Source organism: Passer montanus, unplaced genomic scaffold (genome assembly GCF_014805655.1).
Source record: "Passer montanus isolate IOZ18808 unplaced genomic scaffold, ASM1480565v1 scaffold438, whole genome shotgun sequence".
Classification (NCBI taxonomy): domain Eukaryota; kingdom Metazoa; phylum Chordata; class Aves; order Passeriformes; family Passeridae; genus Passer; species Passer montanus.
The window spans coordinates 5,135-26,134 of NW_024369240.1; the positions used below are offsets into that span (position 1 = coordinate 5,135).

The window sequence follows — 21,000 nt, forward strand, 5'->3', positions numbered from 1 at the left end:
TTTCTCCAGATTTCCCCTGAATTTTCCCTGACTTTTCCCCGAATTTCCCCTGAATTTCCCCTGAATTTTCCCCAAATTTTCATAAATTTTTTCCCAGATATTCCCCAAATTTTCCCCGACTTTTCACTGAATTTCCCCGTATTTCCCTCAAATTTTCCCTGAATTTTCCCCGATTTTTCCCCAAATTTCCCCTGAATTTTCCCAGACTTTTCCCCGAATTTTCCCCGTATTTCCCTCAAATTTTCCCCGTATTTCCCCCAATTTTTCCCTGGATTCTCCCCGGATTTTCCCCAAATTTTCCCTGGAATTTCCCCAGATTTTCCCGAAATTTTCCCCCGGATTTTTGCTGAATTTTCCCCGAATTTTCCTGGATTTTCCCTCAAATTTCCCCAGAATTTTCCCCAAATTTTCCCCTAGTTTCCCCTGATTTTTCAGTGAATTTCCCCCAATTTTTCCCTGAATTTTCCCTTATTTTCCCTGAATTTTCCGTGACTTGTCCCCAAATTTTCCCCGATTTTTCCCCAAATTTCCCCCGACTTGTCCCCGAATTTTCGCCGGATTTTCCCCCGAATTTTCCCTGTATTTCCCTCAAATTTTCCCTGAATTTTCCCCAAATTTCCCCCGACTTGTCCCCGAATTTTTTCCCAGATATTCCCCGAATTTTCCCCGACTTTTCCCTGAATTTTCCCCGACTTTTCCCTGAATTTCCCTGTAATTTCCCTGGATTTTCCCCGATTTTTCCCCCAATTTTCCCAAGTTTTCCCAGAATTTTCCCAGACTTTTCCCTCAAATTTTCCCCGTATTTCTCTCAAATTTTCCCCGAATTTTCCCAGAGCTTTCCCTCAAATTTTCCCCAAATTTTCCCTGAATTTCCCCAGAATTTTCCTGAATTTTCCCCAAATTTTCCCCGATTTTTCCCCGAATTTCCCCCGAATTTTCCCCAAATTTTCCCTGAATTTTCCCTAAATTTCCCCCAAATTTTCCCCGCTTTTTCCCTGAATTTTCTCTGAATTTTCCTGAATTTCCCCTGAATTTCCCCCGAATTTTCCCTGGATTCTCCCTGAATTTTCCCTGGAGTTTCCCCAGATTTTCCCCAAATTTTCCCTGAATCTTCCCGGAATTTCCCTGGATTTTTCCCTGGATTTTCACTGAATTTTCCCTGAATTTTCCTAGATTTTTCCTTAAATTTTCCCCGAATTTTCCCTGAGTTTCCCCCGACTTTTCTGTGAATTTCCCCCGATTTTTCCGCGAATTTTCCCTGATTTTCCCTGGAATTTCCCCGGATTTTCCCCGGATTTCCCTCAAATTTCCCCAGAATTTTCCCCAGTTTTTCCCCAAATTTTCCCCGGATTTCCCCCAAATTTTTCCAAAATTTTCCCTGATTTTTTTCCAAATTTTCCCCGAATTTTCCCTGATTTTCCCCCGACTTTTCTGTGAATTTCCCCAGAAAATGCCGGGATTGAGCCGGGAAAATGCCGGGATCGAGCCAGGAAAATGCCGGGATTGATCCGCGAAAATACCGGGATTGATCCGGGAAAATACCGGGATTGAGCTGGGAAAATACCGGGATTGATCAGGGAAAATACCGGGATTGAGCCGGGAAAATACCGGGATCGAGCCGGGAAAATGTGGGGATTGATCTGGGAAAATGTGGGGATTGATCCGGGAAAATGCCGGGATTGATCTGGGAAAATACTGCGATTGATCAGGGAAAATACCGGGATCGAGCCGGGAAAATGTGGGGATTGATCTGGGAAAATGTGGGGATTGATCCGGGAAAATACCAGGATTGAGCCGGGAAAATGCCGGGATTGATCAGGGAAAATACTGGGATTGATCTGGGAAAATGGGGGGATTGAGCCGGGAAAATACCGGGATTGATCAGGGAAAATACCGGGATTGATCCGGGAAAATACCAGGACTGATCCGGGAAAATACGGGGGATTGATCTGGGAAAACCTGCTGGTTAATCTGGGAAAATGCAGGGATTGATCTGGGAAAATACCGGGACTGATCGGGGAAAATACCGGGATTGATCCGGGAAAATACCGGGATTGAGCCGGGAAAATGGGGGGGATTGATCTGGGAAAACCTGCTGGTTAATCTGGGAAAATGCAGGGATTGATCTGGGAAAATACCGGGACTGATCGGGGAAAATACCGGGATTGATCCGGGAAAACCTGCTGGTTAATCTGGGAAAATGCAGGGATTGATCTGGGAAAATGTGAGGACTCATCTGGGAAAACCTGGGGATTGATCCAGGAAAACCTGGGGATAGATCTAGGAAAACGTGGGAATTGATCCGCAAAAACGTGGGGAATGATCCACGAAATGGGGGAATTGATCAGAGAAAATGTGGGGATTGATCTGGGAAAACCTGGGGATTGATCTGGGAAAACCTGGGGATTGATGGATTAATGAGGGAAAATGTGGGGATTAATCAGGGGATTAATGAGGGAAAATGTGGGGATTAATCAGGGGATTAATGAGGGAAAATGTGGGGATTAATGAGGGAAATGTGGGGATTAATGAGGGAATGTGCAGAAATTAATCCTGAAAAATGTGGGAATTAACTAGGGAATTATTCTAGCAACATGTGGGAATTAATCAGGGAAAATGTGGGGATTGATCAGGAAAAAGATGGGAATTAACTAAGGAATTATTCTGGGAAAATCTGGGAATTAATCAGGGAAAATGTGGGGATTAATCAGGGAAAATGTGGGGATTATTCCAGGAATTATTCTGGGAAAATCTGGGAATTAATTCGGGAAGATGGGGGGATTAATCTGGGAAAATGTGGGGATTAATGAGGGAATTAATCAGGGAAAATGTGGGGATTAATGAGGGAATTAATCTGGGAAAATGTGGGGATTAATGAGGGAATTATTTTGGGAAAATCTGGGAATTAATTCGGGAAGATGGGGGGATTAATCTGGGAAAATGTGGGGATTAATGAGGGAATTAATCAGGGAAAATGTGGGGATTAATGAGGGAAAATGTGGGGATTAATGAGGGAATTATTGTGGGAAGATCTGGGAATTAATTGGGGAAAATATGGGAATCTGGGAAATGCAGGAATTAATCCAGGGAAATCTGGGAATTATTCTGGTGAAATGTGGGAATTATTCTGGGAATTATTCTGGGGAAATCCAGGAGTTATTTGGGCAAAATCCAGGAATCAATCAGGGAAAATCCGAGAAAAATGCGGGAGTTAATTATTCTGTAATTATTCTGAAATGGGTAAATTGTTCTGTGAAAATCCAGAAACATCTGGGAATTAATCTGGGGAAATGTGGGAATTATTCTGGGAAAATCTGGAAGTTATTCTGGGAATTATTTGGGGAAAATCCAGGAATTAATCCAGGGAAATCTGGGAATTATTCTGGGAAAATCCAGGAAAATTCGGGAATTATTCTGGGGAAATCCAGGAATTAATGTGGGAATTAATTTGGGAATTAATTCTAGGAAATCCAGGAATTAATTCAGGAATTAATCCAGGAAAATGTGGGGATTAATCTGGGAATTAATTTGGGAATTAATTCAGGAAAATCTGGGAATTAATCCAGGAAAATGCGGGAATTAGTTTGGGAAAATCAATTTGAAACTGGAATTTCGGGATTTGGGGCTGCAATTTTGGGAATTTTTTTTTAGTTTTGGCATTTGGGTTGGAATTTTGGGCTGGAATTTTGGGATTTCAATCTGGAATTTTTGAATTTGGCGCTGGAATCTTGGGTTTTAGGGCTGGAAATTTGGGATTTGGGGCTGGAATTTTGGGCCTGGATTTGGAATTTTGGGATTTGAAGTTTGAATTTTGGGATTTGGAGCTGGAATTTCAGGATTTTTTTAAATTTTGGCGGTTGGGTTGGAATTTTGGGATTTGGGGCTGGAATTTGGGATTTTAGGGCTGGAAATTTTGGGATTTAGGTGTACAATTTCGGGGGTTTTTAATTGGATTATTGGGATTATTTGGATTATTGGGATTATTTGGATTATTGGGATTATTGGGATGGGGGCCTCCTTCGAGACCCTGAGCCTGCAGTGGGCCCAGAGCCGGGAGGGGGAGGTGGGATTATTGGGAGGGAGCCGCCTTCGAGACTCTGAGCCTGCAGTGGGCCCAGAGCCGGGAGGGGGAGGTGGGATTATTGGGAGGGAGCCGCCTTCGAGACTCTGAGCCTGCAGTGGGCCCAGAGCCGGGAGGGGGAGGTGGGATTATTGGGAGGGAGCCGCCTTCGAGACTCTGAGCCTGCAGTGGGCCCAGAGCCGGGAGGGGGAGGTGGGATTATTGGGAGGGAGCCGCCTTCGAGACTCTGAGCCTGCAGTGGGCCCAGAGCCGGGAGGGGAAGGTGGGATTGGGATTGGGATTGGGATTGTTGGGATTATTGGGATGGAGCCGCCTTCGAGACCCTGAGCCTGCAGTGGGCCCAGAGCCGGGAGGGGAAGGTGGGATTGGGATTGGGATTGTTGGGATTGTTGGGATTGGGGCCGCCTTTGAGACTCTGAGCCTGCAGTGGGCACAGAGCCGGGAGGGAAAGGTGGGATTACTGGGATTATTGGGATTGTTGGGATTATTGGGATGGGGGCGGCCTTGGAGACCCTGAGCCTGCAGTGGGCCCAGAGCCGGGAGGGGCAAGTGGGATTATTGGGATTATTGGGATTATTTGGATTATTGGGATTATTGGGATTGGGGCCGCCTTCGAGACCCTGAGCCTGCAGTGGGCCCAGAGCCGGGAGGCAAAAGTGGGATTATTGGGATTATTGGGATTATCGGGATTATTGGGATTGTTGGGATTATTGGGATGGGGGCGGCCTTGGAGACCCTGAGCCTGCAGTGGGCCCAGAGCCGGGAGGGGCAGGTGGGACTGGGATTACTGGGATTACTGGGATTGTTGGGATTGGGATTATTTGGATTATTGGGATTGCTGGTATTATTGGGATTATTGGGGTTTGGGATGGAGCCGCCTTTGAGACTCTGAGCCTGCAGTGGGCGCAGAGCCGGGATGGGAGGGTGGGATTTGGGATTATTTGGATTGTTGGGATTACTGGGGTTTGGGATTGGGGCCGCCTTCGAGACCCTGAGCCTGCAGTGGGCGCAGAGCCGGGATGGGAGGGGGGGATTTGGGGTTTGGAGTTTGGGATTGGGGTTTGGGATTTGGGACTGGGAGTTGGGTTTGGGTTTGAGTTTGAGTTTGGGATTGGAATTTGAGTTTGAGTTTGGTGTTTGGGATTGGGAATTGGGTTTGAGTTTGGGCTTTGGGTTTGAGTTTGATTTTGGGATTGGTGTTTGGGATTTGGGTTTGGGTTTGGGGTTTGGGATTTGGGTTTGGGTTTGAGTTTGGTGTTTGGGATTGGGATAGGTGTTTGGATTTGAGTTTAGGATTTGGATTTGGGTTTGAGTTTCGGGTTTGGGATTGGGGTTTGGCTTTGAGTTTGGGGTTTAGGTTTGAGTTTGGGGTTTGGGATTGGGATAGGTGTTTGGATTTGAGTTTAGGATTTGGATTTGGGTTTGATTTTGGGGTTTGGGATTGGGGTTTGGGTTTGAGTTTGGGGTTTAGGTTTGAGTTTGGGATTATTTGGATTGTTGGGATTATTGGGGTTTGGGATGGGGCCGCCTTCGAGACCCTGAGCCTGCAGTGGGCGCAGAGCCGGGATGGGAGGGTGGGATTTGGGATTTGGGGTTTGGGGTTTGGGATTTGGGACTGGGAGTTGGGTTTGGGTTTGAGTTTGAGTTTGGGATTGGAATTTGAGTTTGAGTTTGGTGTTTGGGATTGGGAATTGGGTTTGAGTTTGGGCTTTGGGTTTGAGTTTGATTTTGGGATTGGTGTTTGGGATTTGGGTTTGGGTTTGGGGTTTGGGATTTGGGTTTGGGTTTGAGTTTGGTGTTTGGGATTGGGATAGGTGTTTGGATTTGAGTTTAGGATTTGGGTTTGGGTTTGAGTTTGGTGTTTGGGATTGGGATAGGTGTTTGGATTTGAGTTTAGGATTTGGATTTGGGTTTGAGTTTCGGGTTTGGGATTGGGGTTTGGCTTTGAGTTTGGGGTTTAGGTTTGAGTTTGGGGTTTGGGATTGGGATAGGTGTTTGGATTTGAGTTTAGGATTTGGATTTGGGTTTGATTTTGGGGTTTGGGATTGGGGTGATAGGTTTTTGGATTTGAGTTTAGGCTTTGGATTTGGGTTTGAGTTTCGGGTTTGGGATTGGGGTTTGGCTTTGAGTTTGGGGTTTAGGTTTGAGTTTGGGGTTTGGGATTGGGATAGGTGTTTGGATTTGAGTTTAGGATTTGGATTTGGGTTTGAGTTTCGGGTTTGGGATTGGGGTTTGGCTTTGAGTTTGGGGTTTAGGTTTGAGTTTGGGGTTTGGGATTGGGATAGGTGTTTGGATTTGAGTTTAGGATTTGGATTTGGGTTTGATTTTGGGGTTTGGGATTGGGGTTTGGGTTTGAGTTTGGGGTTTAGGTTTGAGTTTGGGGTTTGGGATTGGGATAGGTGTTTGGATTTGAGTTTAGGATTTGGGTTTGATTTTGGGGTTTGGGATTGGGGTTTGGGTTTGGGTTTGAGTTTGGGGTTTAGGTTTGAGTTTGGGATTGGTGTTTGTGGTTTGGGTTTGGGTTTGGGGTTTGGGATTGGGGTTTAGGTTTGAGTTTGGGATTGATGTTTGTGGTTTGGGTTTGGGTTTGGGGGTTGGGATTGGGGTTTGGGTTTGAGTTTGGGATTGGTGTTTGGGATTGGGAAATGGGAAATGGGGTTTGGTTTGGGATTTGCAATCAGGAATCCCCATATTTCCCCCCAGTTTTCCCTGAATTTCCCCCATATATCAGCGAATATATCCCATCTTTCCCCCTCTCCCCCCCAGGTGCGCCTGGCCGTGCTGGAGGCGCTGGGCCCCATGAGCGCCCTGCTGGCCCCGGAGCAGCTGCAGGAGCAGCTCCCGAGGCTGCTGCCCGCCGTGCTGGGGCTCTACAGGAGGCACCCGGAGCCCTTCCCCATCTCCAAGGTGCTTCACTGATCCCCAACCCTGCTTTTCCTCAATTTTCCCCAATTTCTCCCCCACATTTCCCCGCCGTGCTGGGGCTCTACAGGAGGCACCCGGAGCCCTTCCCCATCTCCAAGGTGCTTCACTGATCCCCAACCCTGCTTTTCCTCAATTTTCCCCAATTTCTCCCCCACATTTCCCCGCCGTGCTGGGGCTCTACAGGAGGCACCCGGAGCCCTTCCCCATCTCCAAGGTGCTTCACTGATCCCCAACCCTGCTTTTCCTCAAGTTCCCCCAATTTCCCTCAATTTCCCCCCAATTTCCCAGGTGTTTCCCCCCAATTCTCCCCAGTTTCTCCCCCCCCTTTTCCCGCCGTGCTGGGGCTCTACAGGAAGCACCCGGAGCCCTTCCCCATCTCCAAGGTGCCTCAAACTCTGCTTTTCCCAGCAGTTCCCCAGGAGTTCCCTAGGATTTTTCCCCAAATTTATCCTGGATTTGTCCTGGATGATCCCCAAACTTCCCCCCATTTTTTCCTGAATTTTCCTCCATTTTTTCCTGAATTTTCCCCCAATTTTTCCTGAATTTTCCCCCCCATTTTCCTCCTATTTCCCCCCAATTTCCCCCCAATTTCTCCCAATTCTCCCCATTTTTTCCTGAATTTTGCCCCAATTTTCCAGGTATTTCCCCCCAATTCTCCCCCCAATTCTCCCCACATTTCCCCGCCGTGCTGGGGCTCTACAGGAGGCACCCGGAGCCCTTCCCCATCTCCAAGGTGCCTCAAACTCTGCTTTTCCCAGCAGTTCCCCAGGATTTTTTCAGGATTTTTTCCCCAAATTTATCTTGTATTTCTCCTGGATGATCCCCCAATTTTCCCCCATTTTTTCCTGAATTTTCCTCCCATTTTCCTCCTATTTCCCCCCAATTTCCCCCCAATTCTCCCCATTTTTTCCTCAAATTCCCCCCAATTTCCCCCCAATTCTCCCCATTTTTTCCTGAATTTCCCCCCAATTTTCCAGGTATTTCCCCCCAATTCTCCCCCCAATTCTCCCCACATTTCCCCGCCGTGCTGGGGCTCTACAGGAGGCACCCGGAGCCCTTCCCCATCTCCAAGGTGCCTCAAACTCTGCTTTTCCCAGCAGTTCCCCAGGAGTTCCCTAGGATTTTTCCCCAAATTTATCCTGGATTTGTCCTGGATGATCCCCAAACTTCCCCCCATTTTTTCCTGAATTTTCCTCCATTTTTTCCTGAATTTTCCCCCAATTTTTCCTGAATTTTCCCCCCCATTTTCCTCCTATTTCCCCCCAATTTCCCCCCAATTTCTCCCAATTCTCCCCATTTTTTCCTGAATTTTGCCCCAATTTTCCAGGTATTTCCCCCCAATTCTCCCCCCAATTCTCCCCACATTTCCCCGCCGTGCTGGGGCTCTACAGGAAGCACCCGGAGCCCTTCCCCATCTCCAAGGTGCCTCAAACTCTGCTTTTCCCAGCAGTTCCCCAGGAGTTCCCTAGGATTTTTCCCCAAATTTATCCTGGATTTGTCCTGGATGATCCCCAAACTTCCCCCCATTTTTTCCTGAATTTTCCTCCATTTTTTCCTGAATTTTCCCCCAATTTTTCCTGAATTTTCCCCCCCATTTTCCTCCTATTTCCCCCCAATTTCCCCCCAATTTCTCCCAATTCTCCCCATTTTTTCCTGAATTTTGCCCCAATTTTCCAGGTATTTCCCCCCAATTCTCCCCCCAATTCTCCCCACATTTCCCCGCCGTGCTGGGGCTCTACAGGAGGCACCCGGAGCCCTTCCCCATCTCCAAGGTGCCTCAAACTCTGCTTTTCCCAGCAGTTCCCCAGGATTTTTTCAGGATTTTTTCCCCAAATTTATCTTGTATTTCTCCTGGATGATCCCCCAATTTTCCCCCATTTTTTCCTGAATTTTCCTCCCATTTTCCTCCTATTTCCCCCCAATTTCCCCCCAATTCTCCCCATTTTTTCCTGAATTTCCCCCCAATTTTCCCCCCAATTCTCCCCCATTTTTTCCTGAATTTTCCCCCAATTTTCCAGGTATTTCCCCCCAATTCTCCCCAGTTTTCCCCCAGTTTTTCCCCCGCCGTGCTGGGGCTCTACAGGAGGCACCCGGAGCCCTTCCCCATCTCCAAGGTGCCCCCCTGCCCCCAAACCCTGCTTTTCCCAGGATTTTTTCAGGATTTTTTTCCTAAATTTATCCTGGATTTGTCCTGGATGATCCCCAAATTTTCCCCCATTTTTTCCTGAATTTTCCCCCAGTTTTCCCCGAATTTTCCCCTAGTTTTCCCCGTATTTCCCCCTTATTTCTCCCAAATTTTCTCCTATTTTTTTCCCAATTTCCCCCACATTTTCCCCATATTCTCCCCCAATATTTCCCCGTATTTCCCCCTAATTTCCCCCATATTTTCCCCCATATCTCCCCCAAATTTTCTCCTAATTTTTTCCCAATTATTTCCCAATACTTTCCCCAATTTTCCCCATATTTTGCCCTATTTCCCCCACATTTTCCTCCAACTTCCACCCAACTTCCCCCTATTTCCCCCAAATTTTCTCCTATTTTTTCCCAATTTTTCACTGTATTTCCCCCAATTTTCCCCATATTTCCCCCCTATTTCCCCCCCTTTTTTTCCTTTTTTTTCCCCTCTTATACTTTCCCCAATTTTCCCCATATTTTGCCCTATTTCCCCCACATTTTCCTCCAACTTCCACCCAACTTCCCCCTATTTCCCCCAAATTTTCTCCTATTTTTTCCCAATTTTTCACTGTATTTCCCCCAATTTTCCCCATATTTCCCCCATATTTCCCCCAATTTTTTTCCTAATTTTCCCCCATATCTCCCCCAATTTTTCCCTAATTTCCCCCATATCTCCCCCAATTTTTTTCCCAATTTCCCCCCATATTTCCCCCATATTTCCCGTGTTTGCAGAGCCTGTGCCAGCTGCTGGAGGCGTGGGCGGCGCGGGGCAGCCGCGCGCTGGAGCCGCACCTGGAGCCGCTGCTGGGGGCGCTGCTGGCCCAGGTCAGCAATTCCCACCCCCAACTTCCCTGCATCCCCCCAAAACCACCCAGCATTCTTCCAGGAAATTCCCAGATTTTTATTGGATTTCTTTCCTGGATTTTTCCAGAATTTTCCTGGATTTTTCCTATATTTTTCTGGGAATTTTCCTGGGTTTTTTGGGGAATTTCCAGGATTTTTTCAGGTCTTTAAAGGATTTTTTCGGAGATTTTTCCCAGATTTTTTCAGGATTTTATCAGAATTTTCCCAGGAAAAGTCTGGATTTATTTTCTGGGATTTTTCCTGGGATTTTTCTGGAATTTTTTCCAGGATTATTCTGGGATTTTTCCATAATTTTTCTAGGATTTTTCCAGGATTTCCCTGGGAAATTCCCAGATTTTCCCTGTATTTTCCTGGACTTCCTTGGGAATTTTCCTCGATTTTTCCAGGAATGTCCCTGAATTTTTTTGCATTTCTCCTGGAGTTTTTTGGATTTTCCCAAGATTTTTTTCTGGGCTTTTCCCCTTATTTTTCCCTCTATTTTTCCCAGATTTTTTACAAATTTTTCTCAGGCTTTCCCAGGATTTTCCCCAAACTTTTCCCAGATTTTTTCCCTGGCTTTCCCAGGATTTTTCTGGGATTTTCCCTGTATTTTCCCCCAACTTTTCCAGGATTTCTCTGGGATTTTCCTGGAATTTTTCATGATTTTTTCTCTTTTTTTTTTTTCTGGGATTTTCCCTCTATTTTCCCCCAACTTTTCCAGGATTTCTCTGGGATTTTCCTGGAATTTTTCATGATTTTTTCTCTTTTTTTTTTTTCTGGGATTTTTTTTCCACTTTCCCCCAGACTTTTCCAGGATTTCCCCTGTAATTTCCCCTGAATTTTTCCCAGGCTTTCCGGAGATTTTTCCTGAATTTTTCCAGGATTTTTCCAGGATTTTCCCAGGATTTTTCCCAGACTTTTCCTGAATTTTTCCCGGATTTTTCCCCAGTTTTTCCAGACTTTCCCAGGATTTTTCTGGGATTTTCCCAGGATTTTCCTGGACTTTTCCTGAATTTTTCAGGTATTTTTCCAGGATTTTTTCCCCAGTTTTTTCCAGGCTTTCCCAGGATTTTCCCCAGATCTTTCCTTAATTTTCTGGTATTTTTCCAGGATTTTTTCCCTAATTTTTCCTGAATTTTTTTCTGAATTTTCCCGGGATTTTTCCGGGATTTTTCCCTGACTTTTCCCAAATTTTTCCAGGATTTTCCCCCAATTTTTTCCAGGCTTTCCCTGGGATTTTCCCAGGATTTGCCCCAGATCTTTCCCAAATTTTTCTGGCATTTTTCCAGGATTTTTCTCCAATTTTTCCCAGGATTTTCCCGGACTTTTCCTGAATTTTTCTGGTATTTTTCCAGGATTTTTCCCCATTTTTTTCCAAGATTTGCCCCAGATTTTTCCCGAATTTTTCTTTCATTTTTCCAGGACTTTTTTCCCCAATGTTTCCTGAATTTTTTCTGAATTTTCCCGGGATTTTTCCCAGACTTTTCCCAAATTTTTCCAGGACTTTTCTGGCAATTTTTCCCGAATTTTTCCATGTTTTTCCCATGATTTTTCCATGTTTTTCCCCCCCAGATGTGTGCTCCAGCTGATCCCAACATCCCCACGAGCAGCAAGAACCACACGGAGCTGCTGCGCTGCTTCTCCGTCCTGGGTGAGAAATCCCCAAATTCCCCAAATTCCACCATTTCCCCTCAAATTCCCTGAGTTCCTCCCCAAAATTCTCTTATTTTCCCCCAAAATTCCGTTATTTTCCCCCAAAATTCCATTGTTTCCCCAAGAATTTCCTGATTTTCCCTCAAAATTCCACAATTTTCCCCAACATCCCAGGGTTTTCTCCTAGAATTCCCTGAATTTTCCCACAAAAATTTCATTATTTCCCCAAAATTCACAATTTTCCCAACATTTTAGATTTTCCCCTGAATTTCCTTGCATTTTCCCCCCAAATTCCCACATTTCCCACCAAAATTCCCTGATTTTCCCCCAATTCCATAATTTCCCCCCAAATTCCCTAAATTCCCTGTCCAAAATTGCATTATTTTCCCGTAAAATTCTGTTATTTCCCCATCAATTCCCAAATTTCCCCAAAATTCCACGATTTCCCCCAAAATTTTACAATTTCCTTCCAAAAATTCATAAATATCCCCCAAATTTCCATTATTTTCCCCAAAATTCCCTGATTTTCACCCAGAGTCCCATTTATTTCTCTCCAGAATTTCTGGATTTTCCCAAAATTGTATGATTTTCCCCCAAAATTTCACAATTTCCCCTCAAAATCCTTGAATTTTTGCCCAAAATCCTTTAATTTCTCTCACGAAATTCACAGATTGTCCCCCAAATCCCCTGATTTCCCCCCAAAATTCCTTGAGCTTCTCCCCAAAATTCTTTATTTTCCCCCAAAATTCTATTATTTCCCCCAGAATTCCCTGATTTTCCAAAAAATTCCACAATTTTCCCCGAAATCCCCATATTTCCCCCCAAAATTCCCTGAATCTCCCCCCAAAAACTCCATTATTTTCCCCAAAATTCCACGATTTTCTCCCAAAAGTCCAAAAATTTCCCCCCAAAATTCCCATTATTTTCCCCAAACTCCCCATATTTTCCCAAAATCCCGTGATTTCCCCCCAAAATCCCCCAAATTTTCTGCAAAATTCCATCCTTTTCTCCCCAAAATTCCACATTTTTTCCTCCAAAGTCTCGCGTATTTTCCTCCACAATCCCTTGATTTTTCCCAAAATTCCCAGATTTCCCCCAAACTCCCCATATTTTCCCAAAATCCCATTATTTTGTCCCAAAATCCCACAAATTCTCTACAAAATTCCATCCTTTTCTCCCCAAAATTCCACGTTTTTCCCTCCGGAATCTCACGTATTTCCCCAGAAAATCGCTGCTTTTTCCCCAAAACTCCTCAATTTTTTTCCTGATTTCCCCAAAATCCTGTCACTTCCTCCCCAAACTCCCAGATTTCCGCACAGAAATGCAGGATTTTCCCAAAATTCTCTGTTTTTCCCCCAAAATCCCAGCGTGTCCCTTCCCAGAGCGGCTCCACCTCCCAAAACTCCCTGATTTCTCCCCAAAATCCCTCCATTTCCCCCCCAAAATTCCCAGATTTCCCCCAAAATCCCATTATCTTCCCCCAAACTCCCCATATTTTCCCAAAATCCCACGATCTTTCCCCAAAATCCCAGCGGGTCTCTTCCCAGAGTGGCTCCAACTCCCAAAACTCCCTGATTTCTCCCCAAAATCCCTCCATTTCCCCCCCAAAATTCCCAGATTTCCCCTCTAAAATCCCGTTATCTTCCCCCAAGCTCCCCATATTTTCCCAAAATCCCATGATTTTCCCCCAAAATCCCACAAATTCTCTACAAAATTCCATCCTTTTCTCCCCAAAATGTCACCAATTTCCCTCCGCAATCTCACGTATTTCCCCAGAAAATCGCTGGTTTTTCCCCAAAACTCCTCAATTTTTTTCCTGATTTCCCCAAAATCCTGTCACTTCCTCCCCAAACTCCCAGATTTCCGCACAGAAATGCAGGATTTTCCCAAAATTCTCTGTTTTTCCCCCAAAATCCCAGCGTGTCCCTTCCCAGAGCGGCTCCACCTCCCAAAACTCCCTGATTTCTCCCCAAAATCCCTCCATTTCCCCCCCAAAATTCCCAGATTTCCCCCCAAAATCCCATTATCTTCCCCCATACTCCCCATATTTTCCCAAAATCCCGTGATTTCCCCCCAAAATCCCCCAAATTTTCTGCAAAATTCCATCCTTTTCTCCCCAAAATTCCACATTTTTTCCTCCAAAGTCTCGCGTATTTTCCTCCACAATCCCTTGATTTTTCCCAAAATTCCCAGATTTCCCCCAAACTCCCCATATTTTCCCAAAATCCCATTATTTTGTCCCAAAATCCCACAAATTCTCTACAAAATTCCATCCTTTTCTCCCCAAAATTCCACATTTTTCCCTCCGCAATCTCACGTATTTCCCCAGAAAATCGCTGCTTTTTTCCCAAAACGCCCCAATTTTTTTCCTGATTTCCCCCAAAACTCCCTGGTTTTCCCCCCTCCCAAGATCCCGAATTCCCCCAGAATTCCTGGATTTTCCCAAAATTCTCTGTTTTTGCCCCAAAATCCCAGCGGGTCCCTTCCCAGAGCGGCTCCACCTCCCAAAACTCCCTGATTTCTCCCCAAAATCCCTCCATTTCCCCCCCAAAATTCCCAGATTTCCCCCAAAATCCCATTATCTTCCCCCAAACTCCCCATATTTTCCCAAAATCCCACGATCTTTCCCCAAAATCCCAGCGGGTCTCTTCCCAGAGTGGCTCCAACTCCCAAAACTCCCTGATTTCTCCCCAAAATCCCTCCATTTCCCCCCCAAAATTCCCAGATTTCCCCTCTAAAATCCCGTTATCTTCCCCCAAGCTCCCCATATTTTCCCAAAATCCCATGATTTTCCCCCAAAATCCCACAAATTCTCTACAAAATTCCATCCTTTTCTCCCCAAAATGTCACCAATTTCCCTCCGCAATCTCACGTATTTCCCCAGAAAATCGCTGGTTTTTCCCCAAAACTCCTCAATTTTTTTCCTGATTTCCCCAAAATCCTGTCACTTCCTCCACAAACTCCCAGATTTCCGCCCAGAAATGCAGGATTTTCCCAAAATTCTCTGTTTTTTCCCCAAAATCCCAGCGGGTCCCTTCCCAGAGCGGCTCCACCTCCCAAAACTCCCTGATTTCTCCCCAAAATCCCTCCATTTCCCCCCCAAAATTCCCAGATTTCCCCCCAAAATCCCATTATCTTCCCCCATACTCCCCATATTTTCCCAAAATCCCACGATCTTTCCCCAAAATCCCACAAATTTCCTGCAAAACTCCTTCATTTTCTCCCCTAAATGTCACCAATTTCCCTCCGGAATCTCCCGTATTTCCCCAGAAAATCGCTGTTTTTTCCCCAAAACTCCCCGTTTTTTCCCTGATTTCCCCAAAACCCCGTCACGCCCCCCCTGCCGAGCTGCCGGATCCCCCGGAATGGCAGGATTTTCCCAAAATCGCCCGTTTTCGCCCCAAACCCAGCGGGTCCGTTCCCGGAGCGCCTGGTGCAGTGGCTGCTGCCGCGCCTGGAGAGCGGCCCCGAGCGGCACCGCCAGGGGGCGCTGCTGCTGCTGCGCCACCTCCTCAACAGCAACCGTGAGCGCCGGGCACGCAGGGGTTAATGGGCTTGGGGGGTTTTTGTGGGGTTTGTAATGGGGGATTTATGGGGTTTTTAGTGGGGTTTTATGGGGTTTGTAATGGGGTTTTATTGGGGATTTATGGGGGTTTTAATGGGGTTTTTGTGGGGTTTGTTATGGGGTTTTTATGGGGTTTTATATGGGATTTAGTGGGGGTTTTAATGGGGTTTTTAATGGGAGTTTAATGGGGTTTTTAATGGGATTTATTGGGGTTTTTGTGGGGGTTTTAATGGGATTTATTGGGGGTTTAGTGGGGTTTTTAATGGGATTTATTGGGGTTTTTGTGTAGTGGGGTTTTTGTAGGGATTTAATGGGGATTTATTGGGGAACTTTATGCGATTTTAATGGGATTTATTGGGGGTTTTAGTGGGGTTTTTGTAGGGATTTAATGGGGATTTATTGGGGAACTTTATGCGATTTTAATGGGATTTATTGGGGGTTTTATGGGGTTTTATTGGGGTTTTTATGGTGTTTTATTGGGGGTTTTAATGGGATTTATTGGGGTTTTAGTGGGGTTTTTAATGGGGTTTTATAGGATTTTTTGGGGAATTCTATGGGGTTTTTGTGGGGTTTTATTGGGGTTTTGTGGGGTTTATTGGGGTTTTTATAGGATTTTTTGGGGAATTTTATGGGATTTTAATGGGATATATTGGGGTTTTTGGGGGGTTTTATTGGGGTTTTTGTGGGGTTTTATCGGGGTTTTTGTGGGGTTTTATCGGGGTTTTTATTGGGGTTTTATATGTATTTATTGGGAGTTTCAATGGGGATTTATTGGGGAATTTTATGGAATTTTAATGGGTTTTTAACAGGGATATATTGGGGGTTTATTGGGGTTTTTAATGGGATAGGGGTTTTTGTGGGGATTTATTGGGGTTTTTCATGGGATTTATTGGGGTTTTTGTGGGGGTTTATTGGGGGTTTAGTGGGGTTTTTAATGGGATTTATTGGGGGTTTAATGGGGTTTTTCATGGGATTTATTGGGGGTTTTGTGGGGGTTTATTGGGGTTTTTAATGGGATTTATTGTGGTTTTAATGGGGTTTTATATGAGGTTTAGTGGGGTTTTTAATGGGATTTGTTGGGGTTTAGTGGGGTTTTTAATGGGAGTTATTGGGGTTTTTGTGGGGGTTTATTGGGGGTTTAATGGGGTTTTTAATGGGATTTATTGGGGTTTTTAATGTGGTTTTATTGGGGGTTTAATGGGGGTTTTATTGGGGATTTATTGGGGTTTTAATGGGGATTTTATGGGGATTTTATGGGATTTATGTGGGGTTTATTGGGGTTTTTATGGGGATTTTATGGGATTTTAATGGGATTTATTGTGGTTTTGTATGGGATTTATTGGGGTTTTTAATGAGGTGTAATGGGGTTATATTGGGGTTTTTAATGGGATTTCTTGGGGTTTTTAATGGGATTTCTTGGGGTTTTTTTAATGTGGTTTTATTGGGGGTTTAGTGGGGTTTTATTGGGGGTTTAGTGGGATTTTTAAGGGGAATTTTATGCGATTTTAATGGGATTCATTGGGGGTTTATTGGGGTTTGTTATAGGGATTTCTTGGAGTTTTTATGGGACTTTTACATGGGATTTATTGGTGTTTAATGGGGGTTTTATTGGGGTTTTAATGGGAATTTTATGGGATTTTAATGGGGTTTAATGTGTTTTTTATGGGGTCTGTTTGGGGTTTTTATGGGGTTTTATTGTGGTTTTATTGTGGTTTTTAATGGGATTTATTGGGGGTTTTGTGGGGGGTTTATTGGGGTTTAATGGGGTTTTTTATGGGGTTTATTGGGGGTTTTTATTGGGGATTTTTACGGGGATTTTAATGGGAATTTTGTGGGATTTTAATGGGATTTATTGGGGGTTTAATGGGGTTTTATATGGGGGTTTAATGGGGTTTTTAATGGGATTTATTGGGGGTTTAATGGGGTTTTATATGGGGGTTTAATGGGGTTTTTAATGGGATTTATTGGGGTTTTTGTGGGGTTTTTTGGGGGGTTTATTGGGGTTTTTAATGGGTTTTTTAATGGGGTTTTATATGGGGTTTAGTGTGGTTTTTGCGGGGGTTTAATGGGGTTTTTATGGGATTTATTGGGGTTTTTGTGGGGGATTTAATGGGGTTTTTGTGGGGGTTTAATGGGCCCTATTTTTTCCCCATATTTTCTCATTCTTTTCCCCATTTTCCCCCATATTTTCCCTGTTTTTCTCCATTTTCCCCCATATTTTCTCAGTTTTTTCACTGTTTCTCTCCATTTTTTCACCATTTTTCCCCATTTTTTCACGGTTTCTCCCATTTTTTCCCCATTTCCCCATTTTTCCCCCCAGCTGAGGCGTGCCCTGATGCAGCTGATCCCTGCTCCTCACTCCCTTGCTCCCATTTTCCCCATTTTCCCATCTTTTCACCATTTCTCCCATTTTTCACCATTTCCCCCCATTTTTCTCCATTTTTCCACCATTTCTCTCCATATTTTCCCCATTTCCCCCCATGTTTTCCCCATGTTTTCCCCATTTTTTCCCCATTTTTCACCATATTTTCCTCACTTTTCCCCATATTTCCCCCATTTTTTCCCCATATTTCCCTCATTTTTTCACCATTTTTCTCCATTTTTTCACCATTTTTCCCCATTTTTTCCCTCTTTCCCATTTTTCCCCATTTCCCCCTTTTTTTCCTCTATTTTTTCCCTGTTTTTTCTCAATTTTTCCTCATTTTCCACCTGTCTTTCCAATGGCTTTTTCTCCATTTTTCCTGGTTTTCCCCATTTTTTTCCTGGAATTCCTAATTTTCCCCATTTCCCCCCCCAATTTTTTTCTCAATTTTTCCTGTTTTTTCTCAATTTTTCCTCATTTCCCCCTGTTTTTCCAACGTTTATTTCTTCATTTTTCCCATTTTTTCCCATTTTCCCCCAATTTTCCCCATTTTCTCTTAGAATTCCAATTTTTTTCCTGTTTCTCTCCCTCTTTTCCCCTGTTTTTTCCCCATATTTCCCCCATTTTTGACCATTTTTCAGCGTTTTTCTCCATTTTTTCACTGGTTTGTCCCCATTTTCCCCCATATTTTCCGCCTTTTTTCTCCCTTTCTACCCATTTTTTCACCTTTTTTCCCCAAAATTCTGTTTTTCCTCCCCAGCTGAGGCGTGCCCTGGTGCAGCTGATCCCTACTCCTCACTCCCATTTTCCCCATTTTTTCCTCATTTTTCCCCATTTTTTCCCAATTTTCCCCCATTTTTCCACTTTTCCCCCATTTTTTCTCCATTTTCCCCCCATTTTTTCCCTGTTTTTCCCAATTTTTCCACCATTTCCCCCCATATTTTCCCCGTTTTTTCGCCTTTTTCCCCCATTTTTTCACCATTTCTCCCCATGTTTTCACGGTTTTCCCCTATTTTTTCCCCATATTTTCTCATTCTTTTCCCCATTTTCCCCCATATTTTCCCTGTTTTTCTCCATTTTCCCCCATATTTTCTCAGTTTTTTCACTGTTTCTCTCCATTTTTTCACCATTTTTCCCCATTTTTTCACGGTTTCTCCCATTTTTTCCCCATTTCCCCATTTTTCCCCCCAGCTGAGGCGTGCCCTGATGCAGCTGATCCCTGCTCCTCACTCCCTTGCTCCCATTTTCCCCATTTTCCCATCTTTTCACCATTTCTCCCATTTTTCACCATTTCCCCCCATTTTTCTCCATTTTTCCACCATTTCTCTCCATATTTTCCCCATTTCCCCCCATGTTTTCCCCATTTTTTCCCCATTTTTCACCATATTTTCCTCACTTTTCCCCATATTTCCCCCATTTTTTCCCCATATTTCCCTCATTTTTTCACCATTTTTCTCCATTTTTTCACCATTTTTCCCCATTTTTTCCCCATTTTTCCCCATTTTTTCCTCATTTTTCCCCATTTCCCCATTTTTCCCCCAGGTGAGGCGTGCCCTGGTGCAGCTGATCAGTGCCCTGGCCCACCACGGGCACCTGCAGCAGCCGGGGGCCGAGGCTCTGCTGGAGTTCCTGGTGCACCAGTGCGCCCTGCCCTCGGACAAGGTCACAATGCCCAACTTTCCCACCCTTTTCCCAACTTTTCCCAACTTTTCCCACCCATTTCCCAACTTTTCCCACCCTTTTCCCAACTTTTCCCAAGTTTCCCCTCCCTTTTCCCTCATTTTCCCCCATTTATTCCCAATTTTTCCCATTTTTCCTAATTTTCCCCCATTTTTTTCCTAATTTTTCCCAGTCTTTTCCCAAATTTTCCTACTCTTTTCCTAATGTTTCCCAACTTTTCCCAGATTTCCCCTCTCTTTTCTCTCATTTTTCCCATTTTTTCCCAATTTTCCCCCATTTTTCCCAATTTTCCCCCATTTTTCCCAATTTTCCCCATTTTTCTACAATTTCCCCCCATTTTTCCCAACTTCTCCCAACTTTTCCCAAATTTCGCCTGCCTTTTCCCAATTTTCCCCATTTTTCCCAATTTCCCCCCATTTTTCCCAACTTCTCCCAACTTTTCCCAAATTTCGCCTGCCTTTTCCCAATTTTCCCCATTTTTCCCAATTTCCCCCCATTTTTCCCAACCTTTTCCCAACTTTCCCCAAATTTCCCCTCCCTTTTCCCTCATTTTCCCCCATTTTTCCTAATTTTCCCCCATTTTTTCCCAATTTTTCCTAATTTTCCCCCATTGTTTTCCTATTTTTCCCAACCTGTTCCCAACTTTTCCCAAATTTCGCTTTTTTTCCCCAATTTTTCCCAACTTTCCCCAAATTTCCCCTCCCTTTTCCCAATTTACCCCCATTTTTTCCTAATTTTTCCCAATCTTTTCCCAACATTTCCCAGATTTCCCCTCCCTTTTCCCAATATTTCTCCATTTTCCCCATCTTTTCCCAATTTTTCCCAACTTTTCCCAGATTTCCCCTCCCTTTTCCCTCATTTTCCCCAATTTTTCCTAATTTTCCCCATTTTTTCCTAATTTTTCCCAACTTTTCCCAATTTTCTCCATCCTTCTCCCAATTTTTCCCCATTTTTCCTAATTTTTCCCCTTTTTTTCCTATTTTCCCATCCTTCTCCCAACTTTTCCCCTTCTTTTTCCTGTTACCACATTTTTTCATTATTTCCCCATCCTTCCCCAATTTTTCTCCCTTTTTTCCCTAATTTTTCCCCTTTTTTTTTAAATTTCCCCATTTTTCCCACCCTTTCCCTAATTTTTCCCATCCCTTTCCCAATTTTCCCATTCTTTTCCCACCCTTTCCCCATTTCCCCTCCTTTTCCCAATTTTCCCTCTCCTTCTGCCAACTTTTTCCAAAATTTTCACCATTCCCCCCCAATTTTTTACCATTTCTCACCATTTTTCCCACATCTCCCCATCCTTTTCCCAACTTTTCCTCATCCCCCTGAACCCCAAAATTTGATTTTTTTGGGGAATTCCTCCCCGTTTTTCCCCCCAGCCCCCCGGAATTCCAGAGGAAAATCCCGAGGATCCCACGAGCGACGACGTGCGGAGCGTCAGCGTCAGCACCCTGCTCCTGCTCAGCAGCACCGTGCCTGGGATCACCCACGTGAGAGCCCCAAAATCCCAAAAAATCCCAAAAACATAGAAATTCCAAAATTCCCAAAGGGAAAAAACCCCAAAATTCCCAAAATCCTGGGAGATTTCAGCCCAAAATCCCCATCCCGAGGGGTTCCCTGCTCCTGCTCAGCAGCACCGTGCCTGGGATCAGCCACGTGAGAGCCCCAAAAATCCCAAAAAAAATTAAATCCCAAAATTCCCAAAGAGAAAAAATCCCAAAA

The 21,000-nt window shown here is 44.5% G+C and overlaps 1 protein-coding gene across 1 annotated transcript; it reads left to right on the plus strand.

Moving 5' to 3' along the window:
* Positions 1 to 4,006: 4,006 nt before the first annotated feature.
* Positions 4,007 to 20,768, plus strand: LOC120507570 (maestro heat-like repeat-containing protein family member 1; the record flags this gene model as incomplete). Its single annotated transcript, XM_039720378.1, has 8 exons — positions 4,007 to 4,133; positions 4,391 to 4,440; positions 6,848 to 6,988; positions 9,914 to 10,006; positions 11,597 to 11,675; positions 15,088 to 15,212; positions 19,147 to 19,266; positions 20,658 to 20,768. Coding segments are annotated over exons 1-8 (846 nt in total), but the record flags the coding sequence as incomplete, so codon positions are not given.
* Positions 20,769 to 21,000: the final 232 nt, after the last annotated feature.